Source organism: Sprattus sprattus, assembly GCF_963457725.1.
Source record: "Sprattus sprattus genome assembly, chromosome: 9".
NCBI classification, from domain to species: domain Eukaryota; kingdom Metazoa; phylum Chordata; class Actinopteri; order Clupeiformes; family Clupeidae; genus Sprattus; species Sprattus sprattus.
Window position 1 is genome coordinate 28874216 of NC_137928.1, and position 24828 is coordinate 28899043.

The 24828-nt window shown below is 47.1% G+C and overlaps 1 protein-coding gene across 2 annotated transcripts; it reads left to right on the forward strand.

Moving 5' to 3' along the window:
- Positions 1-708: 708 nt before the first annotated feature.
- Positions 709-24342, forward strand: taok1a (TAO kinase 1a). Of its 2 annotated transcripts, none has more exons than XM_080844685.1 (20): positions 709-1124; positions 11092-11349; positions 12129-12200; positions 13131-13232; positions 13506-13551; positions 13775-13871; positions 14253-14366; positions 14548-14639; positions 15129-15222; positions 15573-15654; positions 15760-15927; positions 18230-18439; positions 18779-18916; positions 20116-20352; positions 20972-21100; positions 21231-21434; positions 21669-21908; positions 22354-22566; positions 22823-23005; positions 23234-24342. In XM_080844685.1, the coding sequence occupies exons 2-20, from the start codon at positions 11218-11220 to the stop codon at positions 23795-23797; spliced, it is 3117 nt and encodes a 1038-aa protein (XP_080700811.1). In that variant the 5' UTR covers positions 709-1124; positions 11092-11217; the 3' UTR covers positions 23798-24342. The 2 variants fall into 2 exon arrangements, with proteins under 2 accessions (XP_080700811.1, XP_080700812.1); XM_080844686.1 differs by lacking the exon at positions 709-1124 and adding an exon at positions 8379-8396.
- Positions 24343-24828: the final 486 nt, after the last annotated feature.

Below are 24828 nucleotides of genomic sequence, written 5' to 3' on the forward strand. Positions count from 1 at the left end.
GTAAGCTTCAAAGCTCTACGTTCGCCTGGATACAGAGGTAAAGCTCAGCGTGGCCAACCAAGAGCCAATCCAGAGTCTTGATTTCTGTTCTTCACACCAATTGGTTGCTTGTAGCTCAGGCAAAAAATATGTATAGCCTGTGTTTTAACCTTTCACTGACTCATCCCAAGTGCTTTAGTTGATCAATGTAATTAATTACAAAAGAAACGTCTGAGTTCCTTATGCCTAATACTAAACAGATTTTGCATTTGCAGGCCGTTTCATTTGAAATAAACTGAGATTTGTGATGTTGATAACATTACAGAAATTATAACGTAATATTACAGAGAGGTTAGGGTCCATTATACATAAACTTCCTCAACTTCATTTGTTCAGACACTGTATATCTGCCTAAAATACTATGGCCACATGTAATACCGTGTTTATAGCCTACTGACTTATCTGAATCAAGAATTTTGTATAGTTCGAATTGTTATTATTATTAGAGCCCATATCCTGATATGACAACTGACACCTTGCATTTTCATGTCTTTGTCAGTGGTCAAGATTCACCACATTCTATGGATTTGGCTAAATTGTGGGTAAATGCATACAGTTGATGCCCCTCACAGGCTGCACAATGCATCCAAGGAAAAAGAGGGCGGAACTGGCGTTCCAGGAACAGACGGGAAGAGGAGGGGAGAGAAAATCACAGTCCCAACACAAACAGTGAAATCGACTGCAAACTCCATCTAATATTGCGAGGCCTGTAAAGCATCGGACTTCTTACAGGGCGTGGTTGCAGCTAGTTTTTAGATTGTTTTAAGGAGTGTTCCCTCATATTTTCCTCGTCGAATTTGACACGGAGTTAGTGAGTTGCCTGGCCGCCATCTTTAGGACTTGTCCGTGAGGGGGAAATCAAGCTTCTGGGCCACCGTTAGCCCTGGGGTGGAGTTTTAACATTGTCAACTAGCAAAATCAGGAACGTTAAGTTCTAACAAAACCCTGTCGATTAAGTACGATTCAAAACTCGATCAAAGGCAAGTTTAGACCTTCATCAGACGACTTCTTACTCTGGTCTGGATGGACAGCACTTCTTGATTCCAGACAATATTCAGCCCTCTCAAAACTGGCCTGTCGGACGGGTGAGTTACCGCCTCATTCTTCAGCAGCTGCATTTCTAGTAACGTTAAATGATCAGATTTAGCTGGCTCGCTAACTAGCTATCCAGTCCGCTGTTCTATGAACGACCAAGCAACTTTCGCTCAGGGAAAGCCAACTATAACCATCTACACACTGTAAACACAATAGATAATCAGATAGTTATTGACGGACTTGCTGTATTTAAAATTGTAAGTCGATACATTTTAAACTTCGTGGCATGCCATGACATAAGTGGCCAAATCCACTGCCACGTTAAAGCTATTTGTTAGCTAGCTGATAGCAAGCTAGTTCTGGAAGTTCTGAAGTTGTCTCTGTCTGTTGGTATGAAGTTAATGTTACCCAATTATACCTGGTCGTTAACTCGTGACATTGTATTATTATTGATCCATAAATAACATGAACTATATTTACTAGACCGCTAAGATCTCGCTCATTACTGCGTTTGTAAACATTTTAATGTTGTAACTTGTTTATTAGTTTAGCTAGCTAGCTTGGTCTGTAACGCCAGCTAGCTAACTTAGCTGACGTTTGCTAACTGTAGTGTATGTGTAACATTAGAGCTAAGCAAGAGTACAGGCCTTGATAGTCTAGTATTTTTTGTGTTCGCTAGCTAGCTCTATAGATAGCTAACTAATCATCCACAACATGCTTTATTAGTAGGCTACATCTGAAATTGGCTATATGAATTTCCAGGAATGTTGAAAATGGCATGGTGTAACAATGCCATATTACTTGCTAACTAATTTATGTCAACTTGGGACCGAGGTGATCCAGTAACTTATAATTTAACTAAATTGAACACAGGGTTGCAAACTATCCTAGCCGGCCAGCCCGCTCTCTCAATGAGCAGTTAAAGTTGACTAATTGCCTGTGATTTATTGCAACAAGTAATATTTTTTCCGTGAGCCAGCCTCTTTTCCGGTTTAGTTGTTTCTGGACAACGCCTAAAAGTGAGGATTTGTCCATATTGTGGGGCGCATCGGCTGACACCACCATGTCCCCTGTACCGTTTGACAAATGTCAGTGTTGCCAATACTCGCAATGCAATTGCTAGGGTCTTGCAGTACTACTATGGCGTCGCATTTGGTATTTTCATTTCCTTATGTCAAACTGCTTAGCTTACGTTGACTCATCCAGTCCCCTGAAACCACTGCATTGACAGTTCAGCGACACAACAATGCCAGGCCCTATGCAGTGTCTCAGGTACAGAGCGACAAACTACAACTGGAAGAAACATTTTTTTTATGCCATTAAGTCCATAAAAGTATGTAGGTCTTTGTAACGGTCTCTACATTCATTTGGTTGTGGCATGTGGCTGTCATTTCTAATGCACCCCATTATTACTAAGAAGCTACCCTCACGTCCAGATGGAGTGTAGTTCATTAAATCTTGAACCTTTTTGCCTTTGATGGGGAAAGCACATGCTAACTCATTGGTGCCAGATTCATTTGCTTCCCTCCCATTGAAACAGGAACCTTTCATCAGGCACACAGTTCCATATGGAGGCCATGCATTATCGCCTGACTTTCCTGGGTGTGTTCCCTTTGGTAATGTTTTATGGAGCTAGAAGAGCAAGAGCAGAGATCCCCCCCTTCCCCAAGAGGCCTGCTGTCACACAGTCTACTCTATAAGACACATTTGGATGGTGTTGATATGCTTGTTCATCCACTGGCAGAAATCATTTTAAAGGGGGACTTGTGGATGCCAGAAGCCTTGTGGCGAAAAGCTCTCGCTGGCCTTGTTGCAGTGGCCTATTTGTTGTTGGGTGTATATCACACAGAAACATGCAAAGTGAAATGTGTGTGAACACGCCACTGAATGACGCCTCTGTGTGGAGGACACCACAGTCCCTTGTCTCCCCACAATTGTCTGTCTCTGACCTCATTAAATCATCTCTCTCTCTACCCCTCCTCCTGGACACATCAGTTCAGTCGCTGCTGTTTGACCATGCATACCATCATCTGCCAGCTATGCCATGGAAGGAAATGCCAGGCAATACAGGCCCGATTGTCATTTTGCCTGTTTCTGATCTTCACTCCCGGAGTGTTTATTGATAGCCAGTGGTCTCTGTCCCTTGTGTTATCCATGCTGGTGCATTACAGGTACATATAATTACATGGTCTCATACCCTAAGGAACGAGACGTTCAGTCGCCCCGGTGGATTAGGCTGATCATTTGGATATTGTTCATCCTAAACCTATTGCAGAGTGTTGTCATGTGTCCAGCATTGGCTGGGGAGTTCATTAAAACTTATCTCAAGTCTCATTTCATGAAGGGGTCATACCACTAGTCCATACAGTCAGATATACTATTAACAGGCACCCAAGTCTTGATTTTTCGCTCCCCAAATCCCCATTTTAGAAGAAAATCAAAGTTTACTACACCTCTTACAACTGTGCAGAACTAAATGAATAATTACATTAGGATAATCAAGTAATTTGAAGACCACGATTATTGAACCAAACAGTTTTGGCACCGAAAGGTTTGTCAAATAACTTAAATACAACTGTATAGCTAATAAGTCAGTTTTTTCCCAAGCTATTCAGGTTTTTTTTGTAACTCTGCTTCAACCAGTGCTACCAGAACAACCTAAACGGTAAATGCACAGACCATATTTTGTGTGGTATTCAATAACATTTGTTTAACAGATTGTAAAACAGGCGATGCCCTATTTGGAGTAGCTTGTAGTGTCAGTGTAGTGTTACACTCTCCCCAGAGTGAACATTTATTGTGTGTCGTTAGCCACTAGGTTGACACCCTCTTGGGAACTACCCCAGACAATAGTGTAAAAAAAAAAAATGAAAAGAGAAGTGTGCTGTATCCCTGTCATCAGATGATCACAGCCCTTCAGTAGTGAATGTGATGTCCCATGTATAGCTTCAAAGACTTCAACATTTATTTGAGGACGAACATCACTCTTCCTTATAGGAGTGAAGGGGTTCCTTCAACTAGACAAGGAAAGTAGCACATGTCATACACAGAGGTAGTCCAATGTGATTCACAAATATAAAAGCAAAACAAACATCCAAAGGAAGAATAAAAGTGCTTAAGAGTGCAAAACAATACAAATGTTGAAAATATATATTGAGAGTGTGAAGTACATAAAATAGTTTTTAAAATAACTATAAATAACAAAATAAAGATATAAATAATAATAAAAAACTAAGCTGAGTGAAAGCAAGTATTAAGGAGTTTGTCATGCGTCACTTTTTAATTCCAATATGCAACCTTGCTTGCTGATACCTTTTCACAACTATAGTCTGTTTTTTCAGGAAGGTTGGCCTTCGAGGGCCAAAAGCAGTAAAGGTTTGCAAAAAAAATGGATCAAAAATGTTTTTAGCTTGGGCATCACATGACGTGTGTGTGCGGAAAGAAGGAACATGTTTCTCGTGGTATTTGTGGAATGCTCACTGTTGTCCATTTAACAGTGATGAACCAATCAGAAGCATTTCAGTTTGTTCCTGTTTATATTCTCTCCTGATTAGTTAACCTTAGTCTTGTCTGTACATTTTGACTTGTTTTGTTTCCCTGGGGACTTTTGAGTCGCCTAACTGAATGTTATAGTCAGCCCTCCTTTGTGAGTCCAGTACCAGCTCATTAGCTTGTAGTCTATAACCTAACGTATAAGGTAGAGTTGAGTATAAGTGGAGTGGAACCTCATGCACAGCCTTTAACCAGCCTTTAACCTTCATGAAGAAATCCGTACTTCTGACTGAACAATCAAATATTACAATTTGAACCAGATTGGTGAACTCTAGTAGTAAACACATTCCTACTGGTGGGGTGTACCTTTTGAAGTCTTGGAGGCAGCACACACTATCACTGTCAGCCATCATGGGACTTAAGCATCATATGTTAAAGTGCAGTGTCCAGTCCAGTCCAGCCTCCCATTCATTGGCACATTGTACAGATGTGAATGTGGCCAGTGCGTAAGAAAGTCGTCATTCCTGAGCTGGCCCTTGCGTGATTACAGACGTGTGTCGGACGGAGCCCACAAAGCTGCTTTTCAGGCCCCTCCAGTGGGCTGCTGGGAGGGAGGGAGGGAGGGAGGGAGAGAGAGAGTGATCAGGGTTGAGCTGTGGGCGGGCAGATTGCAGCAGCAACAGCACATACGTAATCCAGGGCAGGCCTGTGACACTGCTGTAATGACCTTAGCCAGTGAGTGGACATGATGATGCAAACGGGAACACCACCTCGCCTTCAGTGGATGGGGATAAGCATTACTTACTCTCTCTGTGTTTGTGTAATCTGTCCTATCTGGTATGAAACCGGATCAATAAAGCCTTGTGGGTTAAGGATGATGGGTGGGTGGGTAATAAATCCCACCTCCATAGTATTTGTCTTCCCCGAGAGGACCATAGAACATGTGTAAGTGCATCTATCTGAAGTAGTCATGTGGGGCAGTAAGATGACAGGCAAATGTGGAGCCCATATGATGTTTTGACAGAGCATGAGGTCGACCTTAGAATGTTTGTTTGCGTGAAAGAAGACCTCTCATTACATTGGGTGATGTGATGATCTATTGAATGATTAATCATACGGTGTGAATAACTGATGTACTGAGAGTAAGCTAATTTAGCTACATAACTCAAACGCCACAGAGACTCCCTGTTCTAACTTTGAATCGCTCTGTTGGGGCAAAGTGACCATTGCAAAGGTGTTTGACTACAGACTGTTAACGTAGCAAATAATTCCTACTATTGCATCCAGTCAACCTACAAGCCTTGCAGGTATAAAACAAATCATGATTCATGACGTCAGATGACGATTTTCAGTCTCATTACCATAAACAAGACCCAATACAGAGCAACCCTGAGCACTGACATGACAAGCACTTTGGTGACAAGAAAGGTGAGCTCTGCGCAAAAAGGCCAAGTCGCCAAGCTATGAGGCAAAGCAGTCAAGAGCAAGTGCCACTGGAAGTTATATCCAGTTATTCAACATAATAAATCAGCGGCGAAACAAACAATAGAATCATATTTTCTTGACAAGAATTCCATAAATTAAAAGAGATCCTTACATTTTGCATCATTTAGTACTTCTAAAGAATGTATGATTGTGTTGTTTTTTTCGCCGCTGATTAACGCGAAGGGCTTTGCCAATACAATGTATTGAAATCTGAATTACATAACATTGTATTGGCTGTCAATCATGGATGGAAGAGTAGACAAGTTAAGATACGGCATCTCTCGTGGGGGCTATGCATTAAGCCACTCATGGCTGAAGCTAAGTTTCTCCAGCTCTCCCCAGGTTGGAAAAAAAGCATCTCAAACTGCATCAGATTGACGCTTTAAAACATGGAATATTAAAATTTTACTTACGGGGGAGCACGCCCCCGGACCCCCTAGAGGGGTAATATCCTCCTCACCTTTTTCACCCCTGACCCGTTTTCATGCCTGAATTAAGGATTTCTTTTTCAACAAATGATTGTATGCATGTGGTATGATGTAGCAGAGTGATTTACAGTACAAGAAGATTAATCCAGAGGTTCTCTGGTTGGTGTCAGAAGTGGTTTGGTGTGATGTGGTCATGTCAGCAGTGTGGGAAAGTGATTGTCAGTAGTGTTGGACAGTGATTGTCAGTTGTAGTGTGAAGCAGTATTGTGCATTAAATATTTGCAGGGGTTGTAGGATACTGACTATACGCATTTTAATACTGTGTTGCTGTTGCTGTAGTTCCATGAGGCAGATGGCAGTGGTGAGCCCCCCCCCCACACCCCCCCCCCCCCCCCTCCCTCCTTTCATTTCTGCACATTAGCTGAGCGCAGCCAGACCAGGAAGTGGAGAGCAAACTGTATGCACAGGGAGAACGTGCAGAGGGAATTCCTGCCCTTTGTTGTTCTGCCCTGCCACATTCTTGCAATCTGTGTATGGTCAGTGGCACGCAATGGTGTCAGCCATTACCAGCCAAGGGCCCATGCTCTGTCTGCTCGTGTGATGTCTGATTACCACTCTGGGTCACCAGACTGATTGTAGAGAGCATCAGTCAACATGATCTTTAACACTGCTGCACCATCTCTCTCTCTCTCTCTGTGTGTGTGTGTGTGTGTGTGTGTGTGTGTGTGTGTGTGTGTGTGTACGTACAGTGATGCTCTGAGAGCTGGGTCTGTTCTACCCGGGTGGGGAGTGAGGGTCAGTCTTGTGACTCCAACATCAGTCCTCAGTATTGTGTCTGTAAAGATGATCATCTGAGCAGCGTGTGTGTGGTGAGAGAGGGAGGGAGGGATGGGGCGGGGGTCTGTATACAGAGTAATAAACAGAGTTTCTATTTAAAACCAGCGTTTCATTCTGGAGCTCCAGTGCTGTGTGAACTGATGAGAGTTTGGTCATGGAACGCTTCAGCCCCTAAAGCGTCATGCAGAAAGGCACAGAGACGTCGAGCTGCGACCATGAGCTTTAAAGAGAGCTCCTGTCGAATGCCAGCACCATCAACAAGGGCCTAACGTCTAGCATTAGGTTGGCTTAAATGGCCCTTAGGGTTGGTTTAAAAGAAGAAACTACTTGATTGGTATCAGGAAATTGCTGAATTACCCAAAAAATGAGGCGTTCACCTCACCCAAAAATCCCAGAGCCACTGTGCAGTTGTTTACGTCGTTCTACTCATGAGCAGGTTGTGGCGGAGAGAGGAGTGTGTGTCTGGCGCCTGTATGCTGACACATATCCATCTGTCTATAGTAGGGGTGGGTATCGCCAACCACCTCGCGATACGATACGCATCCCGATACAGGGGTCGCGATACGATATGTATCGCGATACATGCGATACGTACGTATACGATACGTATCCCGATATTTTAGGCTTATAACAAAAAAAAATTGCCTGTAACTCCTTGACAGTACATCATAACATATTTGTCACCTCATGTGGATTCTACAGAAACTCTGCTTTCAAATTATACCATCAACTGGATGATGGGCAAAGTATGCAGGCAGGCACATGAACCAAGTAGACGCTGTACAAAGAAACAGACAAAAAAAAAAAAAAAAAAAAATAATAATTTTTTTTTTTTTTTTTTTTTTGATGCACGTGAAGTATCGATACTGACGCCTCCGTATCGATACACGCATCGTAAAGAGGCCCGCGACGATGTATCCCCGTATCGATATTTTGAACACACCCCTAGTCTATAGTCAAGGCCCCACAAGAATGGACTGGAGCAGGCCACTCATCCAGACATGCTGTGAACACGCGTCCCATGGAATCAAGATGACCTGTTCTGACGCTATTGTTAAACTGGGGGAGAGTTTCTGCCAGGTATTCCTCAACATACAGTAGACTATTGTGACATAAGAATTTCAGCGTTTTTCAGGAGGAATGTGTGTAATGTTCTTTGAAGGGGCGCGCTGGTAATGAGTATATTGGCCCGCGTTCCTCCTGCACCACAGCTGTCCCTCTGTGTGAGATGTGTTTGGCCGGTGCGCAGCGATGAAGGGCTGCTCCTCTGCGCTGTCAGCGTGACTGATGACTCGTGCGGGCGCTATGCTTTGTGTCTCTGTCGAGCACCTTCTTCTTCTCACCTGTGGTTACGCAACCCTCCTCGTCAGGCCTGCGTTGGCGGAGGGGTGCACAGTCAAGTGTGACCCACTCAAAGACTGAACGGGCAGGAGAAGAGAAAGAGGGAGGGAGGGAGAGAGGGATGGAGGGATGGAGAGAGGGAGGGAGGTTTTATTTGGGATGGGGTGGGGGTGTTGGGCTATTGGTTGTTGCTTGGGTGCAGGCCATCAGTCCACCACGTGCAGGCGGTGCCATTGCCATGGCAACCAGAGGGCCCATTTTCCCAGTGTCGTCACATATGTGTGGCCGCCTCAGAGGGGAACAGGAGCTATAAGTGGCCTTTTCTCCTGGGCCCTTCACGCCTGACTCAGCCACACACACACACACACACACACAGGGCTCGGACAGGCCCATTTCCACCACTCCCAGAGCACTCCCTAAAGTGGGCGACACATAAACATACACACACATACACATTACCCATTCAGATCATGGCAAAAGTTCTGCCTTAGACTCCCAGCTCCCTCTAGATCAAGTGAGCGGACTGAAGTGTTTGGACGACATGGAGTGAGTCTGGCAGCGACAACAGTGTAGAATATCACAGATGATAGAAATGACTGCTCTGTGTGTGTCTGTGTTTGTGTGTCTGTAGCAAGGCGGTCCCAGCTGATTACACGTGTGTGCGTGTGCGTGTGTGTGTGCGTGCCCACCCACCCACTAGAGCCCTGTTGGGAGTGTGCTTAGGGTGTTGTGGCTGCCGCTCAAGGGTGTCTCCTCTCCACTTCCTGTTTCTGGCTTTCTCAGTGTGTGTGTGTGCCTCTGCTTCCTTCACTCCCTTTTTGGTCTGTCTGTCTCTCTCTCTCTCTCTCTCTCTCTCTCTCTCTCTCTCTCTCTCTCTCTCTCTCTCTCTCTCCTCTCTCTCTCTTCAAATAGACCAGCAGCATTAAACAACTCCAGTAGGGAGCAAAGTAGCCAACCTAGTCCATGACTTTCTCTGTGTGTCTCTCTTCCTCATCCTCACACTCATCTGTGGAGACGGAGGCATGATATGCAGTAATGGTAACACTTGGATCACAAACTGGTATCATGAGTTTACTTGATTTAGCAGCTCAATAGGATCCCCTTCAACTGTACACAGCATATTTAAATTTCTTCAAAACAAATGATTGTAGAGAAAGGGTGGACAGTGAGCAGGGTCAGAACTGACTGCCCCTGGACCCCCTCCATCATGGGACTTCTGTGGTGACTGCAGTGGCTGACTCCTGGTCCCCCTCCATCATGGGACTTCTGTGGTGACTGCAGTGGCTGACTCCTTAGCCTGGGAGAAGGGAGCAGGAGGTGGCCCTCCTCCAGCTTTCACAAGGGCAGCTTTTTTTCTGCTTGCTGAGAGCACATAAATACTATAGGCTATTAGAAGTGTGAGCAACACACCTCATCTATGCTCAGCATTAATGAGAGCTATTAATGCATAGCCTACCCCTTGATATGAAAATATTATTTTTAATCCTGACTTGTTGCATATCAGCTTTAATCTGGGGTTGCATCTTAAATTATTTGTCACAGTAGCATTATATGGATCCATTTATCCTAGGGAGTAGATCTAACCTCATTAACAGTGATTAACGGGTCAACTTTAGAACTGTAGCCCATGTGTAGGCTCTAACTAAATCAATTTAATACTTTTTCACATATTTAGCTAGACTTTTCAGTCTCTTGTTCCATCTCAATCATATAAATATGGACAAAATAGTCTACTTAGCTTAGCCTACGACAAGAAAACGTTTACATTTCTCATTTATTCTGATGGCAGTGCACTGCCTACAAGCCTCCCTGTAATGGTGTTGAGGTTTCTTTAATCTCTTTATAGACACTAATTATTATAGTTCATTCCTACGGTGAAAAAAGCGTTACGTGAGAAATTGGTCATAAACTCCAACCAACGCCCTAATCCCCGCCGTAGTACCGTTTAACAGTAGTTTAGGCAGTCAGAGTTTGGCAGCCCTGGAATAGCCATGTGACCATACACTTGACTGCCGTAACAGAGACAGATTGGTCATCTTGTTATTCTGGGCGTAGATAATGAGCAGACTGCACACAAACAGAGAATAATCTGTCTGTTCACACACACATTGTTTGCTTAATTAAACTGCAGCCTTTTGCCGTTATGTGATCACACCGGCTGACATGGTGATTGTGATTAGATTAGCCTAATTGGGCAGCACTACTTCTGATGTAGTCAGTGTTTCTCTGTGTGTGTGCGCCACTGCCCCCCCCCTCTCTCTGTCTCTCTCTCTCTCTCTCTCTCTCTCTCTGTCTCTCTCTCTCTCTCTCTCTCCCCCCTGTGGCTGAGAGTGAAGCCAACATATTGCATGATTCTCTGGCTGTCTGTCCCCTCCATGTCCATCCCAGGTAGTATTCGTCTAACAGGCAGATCTGCTCTGTGCTGCTCCCTCAGGTGTGGATCTGTATGCAGCCACTGTCCTGCAGATGAGCCATCGGTGGGGGCTGTCGCGTCGCAGTCGCAGACCCAGATAGTTGCTGGTGGCTGCGCTGCGGCCCCTCCCCCGCCCCCGGTCCCAGCATGAACAAGAGCGCCCGTGCAGGGAGCCTCAAGGACCCCGACATCGCCGAGCTGTTTTTCAAAGAGGACCCCGAGAAGCTCTACTCCGACCTCCGCGAGATCGGCCATGGCAGCTTCGGCGCCGTCTACTTTGTGAGTACACAATAGCCAACCAGCATTCTCCATAGGCCTATTCCTGTGACCAATAGCCAACCAGCATTCTCCATAGGCCTTGTCCTGTGACCAATAGCCAACCAGCATTCTCCATAGGCCTATTCCTGTGACCAATAGCCAACCAGCAGTCTCCATAGGCCTATTCCTGTGACCAATAGCCAACCAGCAGTCTCCATAGGCCTTGTCCTGTGACCAATAGCCAACCAGCATTCTCCATAGGCCTATTCCTGTGACCAATAGCCAACCAGCAGTCTCCATAGGCCTATTCCTGTGACCAATAGCCAACCAGCAGTCTCCATAGGCCTATTCCTGTGACCAATAGCCAACCAGCAGTCTCCATAGGCCTTGTCCTGTGACCAATAGCCAACCAGCATTCTCCATAGGCCTATTCCTGTGACCAATAGCCAACCAGCAGTCTCCATAGGCCTTGTCCTGTGACCAATAGCCAACCAGCAGTCTCCATAGGCCTTGTCCTGTAGCCAGTAGCCAACCAGCACTCTCTATAGGCCTTGTCCTGTGGCTAAGGGGTTTATGGGTAAAACATGAATGTGTTTATTATAAAAGATCATTTTTTATTTAAGATCTATTTATAAGATCAGTGGGGTAAGCTGGATACATTTTCTGTGAAAACAATCATTTATAACCCAGAAAAAGAATGGTACCCTTTCATCACGTCTTGAGCCAAATAGCGCTGTGTAGGATCTTCCTGTGGTGGTGTTGTCTGTCTGATGACGTGCTCATGTGACGTGTGTCCCCAGGCTCGGGATGTGCGGACCTCAGAGGTGGTGGCCATCAAGAAGATGTCCTACAGCGGCAAACAATGCAATGAGGTGAGTGGAGATGATGGTCTGACTCTACCTCACCATGTAAACACCATAAGTGGGCTCTTGTGCCGTAACGCAGTAATAAGGCGCTCTTACATTCAGGCAACTTTGTGCTATTAAACAGTGTAGGGCCAATAGGGAATCTCCTATGGATCCATACCTTCTACACGTATCCTAAATCTATTCTAAAGATGTTTACATGACGTTATATCACCAACAATGCACACCGAACAAGAAGAACCCTGAGAAGGAACAAAGTTGTGTTAGTCATCAGTGGAGACATTAATAACCAACTTAGGCCTAATGTTTGTGCCGGCTGAACAGCAGAGGGGCTGTGATAGTCTTTGCGTGCCCTTCTCGGCCGCTGCTATATTTTGGTCTGCTGCAGATGCGGCGGAGTTGCTCAGATCCAGAATTCTGCCTCTTCTGCTCCCGTTACTCATCCGAGGTCAAGCTGCTTTAGTCACCCTCTTGGCATCAGAGTGAGTAGCGCTGCGTTGCCGTCGCGAGTGGAGTGGGAGCGCTACGTTCAGGAACTTGTGCAACGAGCCCTCAGGGGCAGCATTCACACCAGACGTACAATTAGAGCCGCACTAGGTGGGACCGGCGGGTCATAAATGCGTCATAAATCTGTTCAAAACAAACAAAGAAGAAGCAAAACTATTGTCCTGTTTGTTTCGTTTTTTTTTTAATTCTCAATAACAGAGAACCTGTTTGAAGTTGACTGCATCCGTGTACATAGCTTTAGTTTCTGTGACGCAGGAATGGTTTTGATCTCTGTCGTCTGATATTTACAGTGTAGGTTAACTAGTTTGGTCTTATTCTTGTATGCGTCATGTCAGCTGGTATGTGTTGTCTGGGCTAGTCTTTTCTTAACCCCCCCCCCCCCCCCCCCTCTCTCCTGTGTTTCTTCCTCCTTCTCTCTGTGACGTGCAGAAGTGGCAGGACATCATTAAGGAGGTGAAGTTCCTCCAGAAGCTCCAGCACCCCAACAGTATTGAGTATAAAGGATGCTACCTGCGCGAGCACACAGCCTGGGTAAGAGTCCCCCCTCTTGGCCTGCTGAGAGAGCTTGGAGTGCCTCCTAATGCTACGGTGGACCAGCACTTTCATTTCACTGTTGCATAACAACTCTGTTTGCCATCATTAAAGGCACTTTGAAAGCTGGCATTACTTTCATAACCCTATTTCCCCCAACCCCTTCTGCCTTCCTGATTCATTTAATACATCTCCGATGAGAGGCACATGGTCAGATTGTGTGTGGTGTTTGCCAGTGGACTCACACTATGGTCTGTGTCTCTGTCTCTCTAGCTGGTGATGGAGTACTGCCTGGGGTCCACCTCCGATGTTTTAGAGGGTAGGCTTGTTCCTCACACACTGTCCAGTCTGGCCAAGGTCTACACATGATATGTGATAAACATTATAAATAATACTTCATATGAATGCAAGTCATATATATATATATATATATATATATATATATATATATATATATATACACCTCATATATAATCCTTCAAATGCATCAGTGGTTGTGTATTGATTTGTCGGTTTGTTCTTTTTTTTCTACCTCCATCCAGTGCACAAGAAACCTTTACAAGAAATGGAAATAGCAGCAATCACTCATGGTGTACTGCAAGGGTTGGCCTACCTCCACTCCCATACTATGATTCACAGGTGTGTTTGTGTGTGTGTGTGTGTGTGTCTGTGTGTGTGTGTAAAGGTGTTTAACGCTGTCCTGCAGTGCACTTAATGTGTTCATCATGTGTACATATAGTCTGTAAAATGTAATATTCTTCCTAAACATTTGGATATCCAATTGGTCTGTCAAGTAAACATGAGTTTTCTAATGTGAACCCCATCCTCTCTTCTTCTCTCCTCTCATTTGAACCCCATCCTCTCTTCTTCTCTCCTCTCATGTGAACCCCATCCTCTCTTCTTCTCTCCTCTCATGTGAACCCCATCCCTTCTTCTTCTCTCCTCTCATGTGAACCCCATCCCTTCTTCTTCTCTCCTCTCATGTGAACCCCATCCCTTCTTCTTCTTCTCTCCTCTCAGAGACATCAAGGCTGGGAACATCCTCTTGACAGAGCCAGGGCAGGTCAAGCTGGCAGACTTTGGCTCCGCCTCCCTCAGCTCTCCTGCAAACTCCTTTGTGGGGACTCCATATTGGTGAGGCTCCTCTCTGAGCTACACACACACACACACACACACACACACACTCAGTCAGCCAGCCATTGGTTGGGGAAACCTAGAGGATGCATTGATTTAGTAATCGCTCTCTCTCTCTCTCTCTCTCTCTGTGTGTGTGTGTGTGTGTGTGTGTGTCTCTCTCTCTCTCTCTCTCTCTCAGGATGGCCCCAGAGGTGATCTTGGCCATGGACGAGGGGCAGTATGAGGGCAAAGTGGACATCTGGTCTCTAGGGATCACCTGTATTGAATTAGGTCAGTCCACACCACGCACCACACCACACCGCACCACACTACACCAGACGCACTCAAGCTATTCACTACCAACCATGTTTCTCCTGGTCTACCGTGTGCTTTCTCTCTTGATCAGGCCTCCAGTATCCATCACTTTATCCGCTCCTCCCCACCCTCCTTTCTCTGTCTGTCCGTTCTGTCCATATCTCTGTCCCTCTGAACGTCTGTCAGCCTTAACATCTGTCTCAAACCCTCCCCCCCTGTCTCTCTGTCTGTGTCTTTCTGTCTGTCCAATCCATCCATACCTCTGTCTGTCTGTCTGTCTGTCTGTCTGTCTCTCTCTCTCTGTCTATGCATCTGTCTCACTTTCTCTCTCCCTCTCTTACTGTCTGTATGGATGATGGATGCAGCGAGGCCCAGTGTTTTTTCATGAAGGATTCTTGACTTGCCTGTGCCTGTGCCTGTGTCTTTAACCTTTACTGTGATTTGTGCTCCTTTCTCTGTGTGCAGCTGAGAGGAAACCTCCCCTCTTCAACATGAACGCCATGAGTGCCTTATACCACATAGCCCAGAACGAGAGCCCCTCGCTGCAGTCCAGTGACTGGTGAGTGTCTCCAGTATTGATTGGTCCTCAGGCCAGAGACTGGTGACTGTCTCCAGTATTGATTGGTCCTCAGGCCAGCGACTGGTGAGTGTTTCCAGTATTGATTGGTCCTCAGGCCCTGTGCCAGTATTTACTCCCCTCATCCATAATTGAGTTAACCTTCACAATATGAGCTGTGAGGAAGAGGAGAGCAGGAGATGCAGACCCCCCCTCCCCTCCCCTGCTCACTCTCCCTCCTTCTCCACTTTATCTTTCTTTGAATTTATTCAACTCTTTTATATCCATTGACATTGTCTCTCTCTCTCTCTCTCTCTCTCTCTCTCTCTCTCTCTCTCTCTCTCTCTCTCCAGGACGGATTACTTTAGAAACTTTGTGGACTCGTGCCTCCAGAAGCTTCCTCAGGACAGACCCACCTCTGAGGAGCTGCTGAAGGTGAGTGGCCACACCATGCCCACTATCCCCCCACACCACAGCAGCACAGCGTGGGCACTCTGTAATGTGTGTGTGTGTGTGTGTGTGTGTGTGTCCCTCCCCCAGCATGCGTTTGTCCAGCGCGAGCGGCCCGAGTCGGTGCTGATGGACCTGATCCAGCGCACCAAAGACGCTGTGCGGGAGCTGGACAACCTGCAGTACCGCAAGATGAAGAAGATCCTCTTCCAGGAGGCCCACAACGGCCCCGCCACAGAGGTCGCCGATGAGGAAGAGGTCAGTGATAGGGGTGGGCGATATGGGCAAAAAATAATACCTCGATATTTTTTTTTCATTTTGGCGGTAACGATAATTAGACGATATTTAAAAACAAAATTTGATTGGAATTCTCAGTCATACCTTCTTGGAGATTACAATAATGGGCACAATGTTTAAGGAAAACACTTCTTTATTGTCCTTTAAACAAAAATAACAATTGAACTGCAATGCAGAAATATTTAACTCTTGTAATAAAGTTCTCCATGCATCCATGAGAATTATTGCACATCAACAGCAGTTCTTATGGCCTTATTAAACTTAAAATTCTGTCCAGGATTGTACAAATACATGAGTATTAGAGCATGGATCGGGACGAATTTTTCTGTACGACAGAAAAGTAACCGAGCCCGGACCGACTGTAGCTCAACTGTTCATAGTACTAATGCCACATTGACGTACGTTTTTTATGAATAGCCTGGCTTTATTAAACTGGGGCATCAACAGTTAAATGCTCTCTCTCACAAACAAGCGCTGTTAAACGCTCAAGCGTACACAATAAGGCCAATAAGCATATTTAAATTAAATGATTCACATTGCAAGAACGTTTAGTAAAATGGTGCGGCTCCTTTAAGGTACACGTACAGGGAGGGACAACGGTGACTCATAGTTTGGATGTAGCAACAAACGTTTATGTGCTGTGAAAGTGTTAACCAGTATGTGAGTAACGTGAGTTTTATTAAAGCATAGCGTGTGTAATGTGTAGCTATTTCATTCCGTTTGTTAACCTTTCCTGCTGTCTGTATTTACTAACCAGCAGCAGACGTAAAGGAAAGGGAATTAACCCTGAAGTTAAAAACATGCAATCTACTTCGGCCGTGGAGCATTTTACTCCCCTACAATATTCAACTACGTTCAGAGACAGACAGAAGGAAATGTTAACAAACGGAATGAAAAAGCTCCACATTACACACGCTATGTTTTAATAAAACTCACGTTTTATGCTACACCAACGGAGGCACAACAGACATCACCATGCGCTGCTAACCTGTTGCAAAGTGGACGCGAGAAGCCATGTCACGTGATCACGTAGGCCCACTAGTCGTGTGAGTGCCGTGCTGTGGGAAGCGCTGCTGCGCCGTAGGCTATATTAAGAACATGATATGAACAGTTTCCCCGTGCGTGTCATTGTTTTTGGCGAAGTCATTTAAATACTCGATAATGTAATTTTGCACATCGTTTGAACAACAATGACGATATTATCGCAGACGATATATATCGCCCACCCCTAGTCAGTGAAGCCGAAAACAGACACACACACACACACCACAGTTCACACACACACACACACACACACACACACAGTGGCACTTCTTTACTGAATAAGGAATGGACCCTGATCCTGAGAGACTGTGTCTCTGTCTCTAATGGCACTCACTTTAGAATCAAATCAAATTCATGGATGTCCTTTTTTTTTATAGTATCTTGGCAGTCTAGTGCATACAGTTGGTACAGTTTGAGAAGCTTCATTTACTGAAGAACACTGGCTGTTTTTCTGCATGCATTTGTTTGTTTCTCTGTTGTTGTGTGTGTGTGTGTGTGTGTGTGTGTGTGTGTGTGTGTGTGTGTGTGTGTGTGTGTGTGTGTGTGTGTGTCAACAGTGCCATCTGCCTGTCTGTGGGTCTGTTCCTGCGGTATTGTCTGGAGTGTGTCTCTCTGTCTGTGTGTGTGGGACACTCAGCTGCCAGTTTATTAGGAACACTTAGGTAAAACGAATGCAGTCTGATACACCAGTCCTGCAATAAATCCTAGCCTCATAAAGGTTATAGTATTTAGTATTTATTTAAACTAATTTAGAGATCTGTCCATTCAACTGTGTTCATTTTGGAGGCTGCCATTAGCGGTGCTGTTGAGATGTATTACATTGTACTGACGCTGCTGTCTTTGTTTTGACCATTCCACTTCATCTAGTAAGGCTAGATGTAACAACAGCTAAATATATTTGTGTTTAATTGAACAGTTTAACAGCACCACAAATTGCAACCTCCAAAAATGATCATACAGTTGAATCACCCCCTATAAACTGTTTCAGCATTTAAACTGTTCATTATCACAATCATGAAGGAGGATTAATTGCAAGACTGTATTACACTGCCTTTGTTTTCACTAGGTGCACCTAATGAACTGGCCTTTGAACTGAGTGTACTTGTTACTTGTGTGTGAGTGTGTGTCTCTGTGTCTTGTGTGAGTGTATGTCTGTGTGTGTTTGTGTCTCGTATATTGTATGTAGTGTGTATGTGTCTGACACATATGACATTGGCAGGAGGGCGATCACACCGCGGGCAGGACTGGCACGGTGAACAGCGTGGGCAGCAACCAGTCCATCCCCAGCATGTCCATCAGCGCCAGCTCCCAGAGCAGCTCCGTCAACAGCCTGCCCGACGCCACCGACGCCGACAACAAGAGCGAGCTAGACCTGCTGGAGGGTGACCGCACCGTCATGTCCAACAACTCCGTCATCCACCTCAAACCGGTACGCCTCGCCGCCCTCCGGTCCTGTCATGGCCACTGTGGATGGGGCTTTGTGCGAAGCACGTGTTGCATTCTGGTTCCTGTTGCCTATTTTTTCCCCCTGTTTTATGTAAAGTTGACTCACAATGCCGTGTGTGTGTGTGTGTCTCTGTGTGTGTGTGTGTGTGTGTGTGTCTGTGTGTGTGTGTGTCTCTCTGTGTGTGTGTGTGTGTCTGTGTGTGTGTGTGTGTGTCACTGTGTGTGTGTGTGTGTGTCTCTGTGTGTGTGTGTCTCTGTGTGTGTCTCTGTGTGTGTGTGTGTCTCTGTGTGTGTGTGTGTGTGTGTGTGTGTGTGTGTCCAGGCGTCGAAGAGCTACCAGGAGGAGGAGAAGGAGACCCAGAGCAGGCCCTCTGAGCCACCCCAGTCTCCGCCCGCTCACACGCCTCGCAAGCACCTCCGCAACCGCGAGCACTTTGCCACCATCCGTACCGCCTCCCTGGTGAGAGAGCACACACACCTCTCAGTCTCGCTCAACCTCCCTCCCTCCTCATCCTAGTTCTCTCCCCTCCCTCCTTCTGTTCCTCTCCTCCTCTCACAACGGCCACCCCCTCATCTCTCTCTCCTTTCTGTAGTTCCATTCTCGTGTCCACGTGTTTTTCAGGATGGTAGCTGTGGCAAACGGTGTATAGAAAGTCTGTTTTAAGAGGTCCTGTTTTTTTATACTTTTGAACACAAACGTCAGCTGTAAACGTCACATGGCCCAGGGCTGACGGATAGACTGTTGACTGTATTCAGTAATTATAGAGGAGACCCATCGCCTTTGGCAAGATGCTTTGCGTCTGCTTGCATAAACCCGTCTTGTGGCCGCACTTCTTGACATATGAGTCAGCACCCTTGATTTGAGAAAACATCCTGTCGGATCGAACATTAAAGTGAACCTCGTATGAGCAAGCGCTATTTAAAGTTTATCAAAACAGTCCAGTATAACCTGCAGCTCAGCTTCCAGCGCTCCAGCTCTGTGTTGGCTTTGGTACGCAGTGGGTACACAACAGGTTTGCACCTTAATGGCACGGACAAGACATTTTAAAGAACTTGGAGCACACAGAAACATTCTTGTATTGAGTTTGTTTATTTAAAAGGTGTGGGTCATGAGTTGCCTGCATTTGTATACATTTCATTAGTGGAGGTAAATGTTGAGTTTCTATATGTTATTTCAACTCCACCAATATGGCATGACTGGTCCATAATATTAATGAAGCATAAATGGGGTGTTTTTTTATATGGCAGCATCAATATGGACGACAATATGGTCAACCAGCTAAACGGCTAAGTGACTCCGTGTGTCTGACGGCACACTTCACTGTTCTGACGCCTGACCTCTCATCGGTCTCTGTCAAAGCAGTGTCGTACCATGACCTCTTCATGAAAGTCATGATCCAAAGTCACTGACTGTTTGATACAATAGTAATAACTATATCCCCTAGCAGGTACAAATGATATGTTCTGTACATTTTCATCTGCAAATCTTGGGCCAAGACACCGGGGGGCAGGGTTGTGTCACTAAAATGTACCATAACAAATTTCAAAATATGCAAATAGTCTTGTTTGACATCCAGTATGTCTCCTACTTAAATAGCATATATTTTGTTATGTCTAGCAGTGTTTTGTCAGTATTTAACATGTGTGTGTGTGTGCCAGGTGACGCGTCAGATCCAGGAGCACGAGCAGGACTCTGAGCTGCGGGAGCAGATGTGGGGCTACAAGCGCATGCGGCGGCAGCACCAGAAGCAGCTGATGGCGCTGGAGAACAAGGTGAAGGCCGAGATGGACGAGCACCGCCTGCGCCTGGACAAGGAGCTAGAGAGCCAGAGGAGCAGCTTCGCCTCCGAGATGGAGAAGCTCATCAAGAAGCACCAGGCCACCATGGAGAAAGATGTACGTGTCCACCAGAGCAGTGACCCTAACACTTACGTTCACAAACCTCTCACTGACGTTCACTAACCTCTCACTGACGATCACTAACCTCTCACTGACGTTCACTAACCTCTCTCTGACGTTCACTAACCTCTCACTGACGATCACTGTCGTTCACTAACCTCTCACTGACGTTCACTAACCTCTCACTGACGTTCACTAACCTCTCACTGACGATCACTAACCTCTCACTGACGATCACTAACCTCTCACTGACGATCACTGTCGTTCACTAACCTCTCACTGTCGTTCACAAACCTCTCACTGAAGTTCACTAACCTCTCACTGACGATCACTGTCGTTCACTAACCTCTCACTGTCGTTCACAAACCTCTCACTGACGTTCACTAACCTCTCACTGACGATCACTAACCTCTCACTGACGTTCACTAACCTCTCACTGACGATCACCAACCTCTCACTGACGTTCACTAACCTCTCACTGACGATCACTGACGTTCACTAACCTCTCACTGACGTTCACTCTTAACTTGTCTTTGTGTTGATGTCTTGGTTGAGTCTCAAATAAGCCCTGTTTTTAAATGGGCATGAAGTGCTAAGCGTTTCTTCTTGTCTGCAGGCCAAGACCTTTACCAACGACGAGAAGAAGTTTGGACAGCACATCCAGAGCCAGCAGAAGAAGGAGCTCAGCAGCTTCCTGGAGTCGCAGAAACGGGAGTACAAACTTCGCAAGGAGCAGCTCAAAGAGGTACGGGCCCCCGTCAGGAGAAATCACCACTGCACAGTAGCAGGATGAGCAGACCTTCACAAGAGACTTCGCTGCAAAGTTGAAAGTTGTTTTAAGTCTTTTGCTTTCTATCTCCCCCCCCCCCCCATAGGAGCTTAATGAGAACCAGTCGACGCCCAAGAAGGAGAAGCAGGAGTGGCTGTCCAAGCAGAAGGAGAACATCCAGCACTTCCAGGCGGAGGAGGAGGCCAACCTGCTGCGGCGCCAGAGGCAGTACCTGGACCTGGAGTGCCGCCGCTTCAAGAGGCGCATCCTCATCGCCAGGCACAACGTGGAGCAGGACCTGGCCCGAGAGGTGAGGAGAGGCGCCTCCACTGCTCCTTCACTGCACCTCCGCCCTCTTCAGTGGGCTCTCTTTCAACATGGAGCTCCCTATCTGCATGTTTGCGTCATTCATTTGTCTTACCTTACATTTCTCTACCCTTCTGTTTTCTGTGTCTGTCTTTGTCTTTGTGTGTCTGTCTCTGTGTCTGTCTCCTTCTCTGTCTCTGTGTATGTCTCTGTCTCTGTCTGTGTGCGTGACCTGCAGGAGCTGAACAAGCGTCAGACGCAGAAGGACCTGGAGCACGCCATGCTGCTGCGGCACCACGAGTCCATGCAGGAGCTGGAGTTCCGGCAGCTCAACATCATCCAGCGCATGCGGGCCGACCTGATCCGCACGCAGCACATGACGGAGCTCACCAACCAGCAGGAGTACAACAAGCGCCGCGAGAGGGAGCTGCGCCGCAAGCATGTCATGGAGGTCCGGCAGCAGCCCAAGAGCCTCAGGGTGGGACCACTGCCCTTCCTTCTATCCCTTCTCTCTCCTCTCATTTCCTTCCTCTGTTCTCTACTCTTTCTCCTCTCTCCACTGTCCTCCTCTCAACCCTGACCCCCTTGTATGGCCCTGTAGGCCGTCTACAAAACAAATCAATCGCTTGCCGAGAGGAATTCCTCTAGATTGATTGCATTACTACTTTCTAGCGATGTTCGTTAGCTTATTAGCTCTCGCGCTAGTCCATTAGCAGTGCAACATGTGTTGGTTCTTTCTGGCAACTCAAATACTGAATCCTTCAGCTTTAGTGATTGATCAATCTATGGACAGTATGTAGTCTCTTTCCCAAAGATCCCATATTAGGGACTATTAGTCTCTTTGGGTAATGTAGTCTGTTAAAACCAAACGGCAGCTTCCTTCCTCTCATCTGTCCTGTGGCTGTGTGTGGTTCCCCTCCCAGTCCAAAGAGCTCCAGATCAAGAAGCAGTTCCAGGACACGTGTAAGATCCAGACCCGGCAGTACAAGGCCCTGCGGAACCACCTGCTGGAGAACACGCCCAAGAGCGAGCACAAGGCCGTGCTCAAGCGCATCAAGGAGGAGCAGACGCGCAAGCTGGCCATCTTGGCCGAGCAGTACGACCACTCCATCAACGACATGCTCTCCACGCAGGCTGTGAGTTTGGCACGGACACTCACACTGAGACACAATCTCTCTTTCAGAATAAGTGACTACATATACTCGCACACTCACGCTCATAACTGCAGTGTATACAGTTTTGTGTGCTCTCTTGTATTAAAATCCCCTCTTTCTCTTTGTGTGTGTGTGTGTGTGTGTCTGTGTCTGTGTCTGTGTCTGTGTCTGTGTCTGTGTCTGTGTCTGTGTCTGTGTCTGTGTCTGTGTCTGTGTCTGTGTCTCTCCCCCTCTGCAGCTGCGTCTGGATGAGGCTCAGGAGGCAGAGTGTCAGGTGCTGCGTATGCAGCTGCAGCAGGAGTTGGAGCTGCTGAACGCGTACCAGAGTAAGATCAAGATGCAGACGGATGCACAGCAGGAGCGCGAGAGGAAGGAGCTGGAGCAGAGAGTCTCCCTGCGCAGGGCACTGCTCGAGCAAAAGGTCTGTGTGACTCTCTGTCTGTCTCTCTTTGTCTGTCTCCCTTTCTTGACCAAGCTGTTGAGCTCAACCTTTGTCTACATCTTCCATTCCTCCTCTTCATGTTTGTCAGCTACACCCCACTTACTGTCTGTACCAAAGAGTTTGAAATCTGTCTCTGGCTACTGCTCTTTGATGTGTGTGTGTGTGTGTGTGTGTGTGTGTGTGTGTGTGTGTGTGTGTGTGTTTCAGATCGAGGAGGAGATGCTGGCTCTTCAGAACGAGCGCCTGGAGCGCATCCGCTCGCTGCTGGAGCGTCAGGCGCGCGAGATTGAGGCCTTCGACTCTGAGAGCATGCGCCTGGGCTTCAGCAACATGGTGCTGGCCAACATCTCCCCCGAGGCCCTCAGCCACAGCTTCCCTGGGGCCCCTGCCAGCTGGGCCACCCAGCAGCAGGCCCCGCACCAATCCAACAGCTCCCAGGGGCCCCACTGGGGCGGAGGAGGAGGGGGGGGTGGAGTAGGAGGAGTGAGTGGGGGCAGTATCTCCAGCCATCATAGCAGTGGCAGTGGCCACCACTACTACCACTCCAGTCCGGGAGGGCCCCCCATCCAGGCCGGCTGGGGCCAGGGAGGTCAACCGTGGGTCCATCCGTCAGGGGCCACGCCAAAAAGCAGCGGGGCCGGGGTGGGGGCGCGTAACAGCCCCCAGGCCCTGAACAGGACCTCGTCGGGGGGCCACAGTGAGCAGGCCATGAACAGGAGCACCAGCATCACCTCTCAGATATCCAATGGCTCCCACCTGTCCTTCATGTAGAACCCCCAGTACAGCACAGCACAGCAGAGCCAGTCAGGGCCAGTCAAGGCCAGTGTGAGCCTCTGATATTGCCCAAGCAGCAGAGGGAGCCAGAGGGACACCACACAGCACTCCTTCTCCTGGTCACCTCCTCTCATCTCTACACGTGTGTCTGTGTGTGTCTGTGTGTGTCTGTGTGTGTGTTTGTGTGTGTCAAGTTGTGCAGGTTTGTGGGCTTTACATTGCAGTGCACTAGGTCAGCATAGTTCAACCCAGTATATTGCACTACTTCTGTTGCAGTCACATGACTTGTTGTTGACTTTTACTTTTCGTCGTTAAGTTTAAAACTTTTAGCTTTTTTTGTCTTCCAAAAACGGCTTTTCTTGTGAAATGATCTTAAACCGAGAGTAAGGACGAAGTTTACGGCCCACACGGCCCGATCTGGCGCTACTGACCAGGCTTATTGTCTGTGACGTGCGAGGGCTTGTCTATGATGTGGAACGGAGAAACACTAGCCCACCTTCCCCAGCCCAATAGACCCCCCCCACCCCCAGCCCAATAGACCCCCCCCACCCCCAGTCCAATAGACCCCCCCCACCCCCAGCCCAATAGAACCCTCCAGTCCAATAGAACCCCCCCACCCCCAGCCCAATAGACCCCTCCAGCCCAATAGACCCCCCCCACCCCCAGCCCAATAGAACCCTCCAGCCCAATAGACCCCCCCCACCCCCAGCCCAATAGAACCCTCCAGCCCAATAGACCCCCCCCACCCCCAGCCCAATAGAACCCTCCAGTCCAATAGACCCCCCCCACCCCCAGCCCAATAGAACCCTCCAGTCCAATAGACCCCCCCCACCCCCAGCCCAATAGACCCCTCCAGCCTCCCTTCTTCCAGGTTGGTGGAATGGAAGGCCTCCTCAAGTCTGTCCCATTCGCTCTGCTAAAAATGAATTTGACTGTAGTGATGAAACTACAAGCTTGGATTTGCATTTATTTTTCTCTCAGTGGTGTGTTAACATTGCTTTGCAGTGTAGAATTTGCCAAGCCTCTTT

What these genes read in the sequence shown, in the direction of transcription:
- taok1a (XM_080844685.1), top strand. Translation starts at nt 11,218, where the DNA reads ATGAACAAGAGCGCCCGTGCAGGGAGCCTCAAGGACCCCGACATCGCC. An exon ending in GCAAGGAGCAGCTCAAAGAG is followed by an intron (nt 21,101 to 21,230) that starts GTACGGGCCCCC and finishes CCCCCCCCATAG; the next exon opens with GAGCTTAATGAGAACCAGTC. An exon ending in ACATGCTCTCCACGCAGGCT is followed by an intron (nt 22,567 to 22,822) that starts GTGAGTTTGGCA and finishes CCCCCTCTGCAG; the next exon opens with CTGCGTCTGGATGAGGCTCA.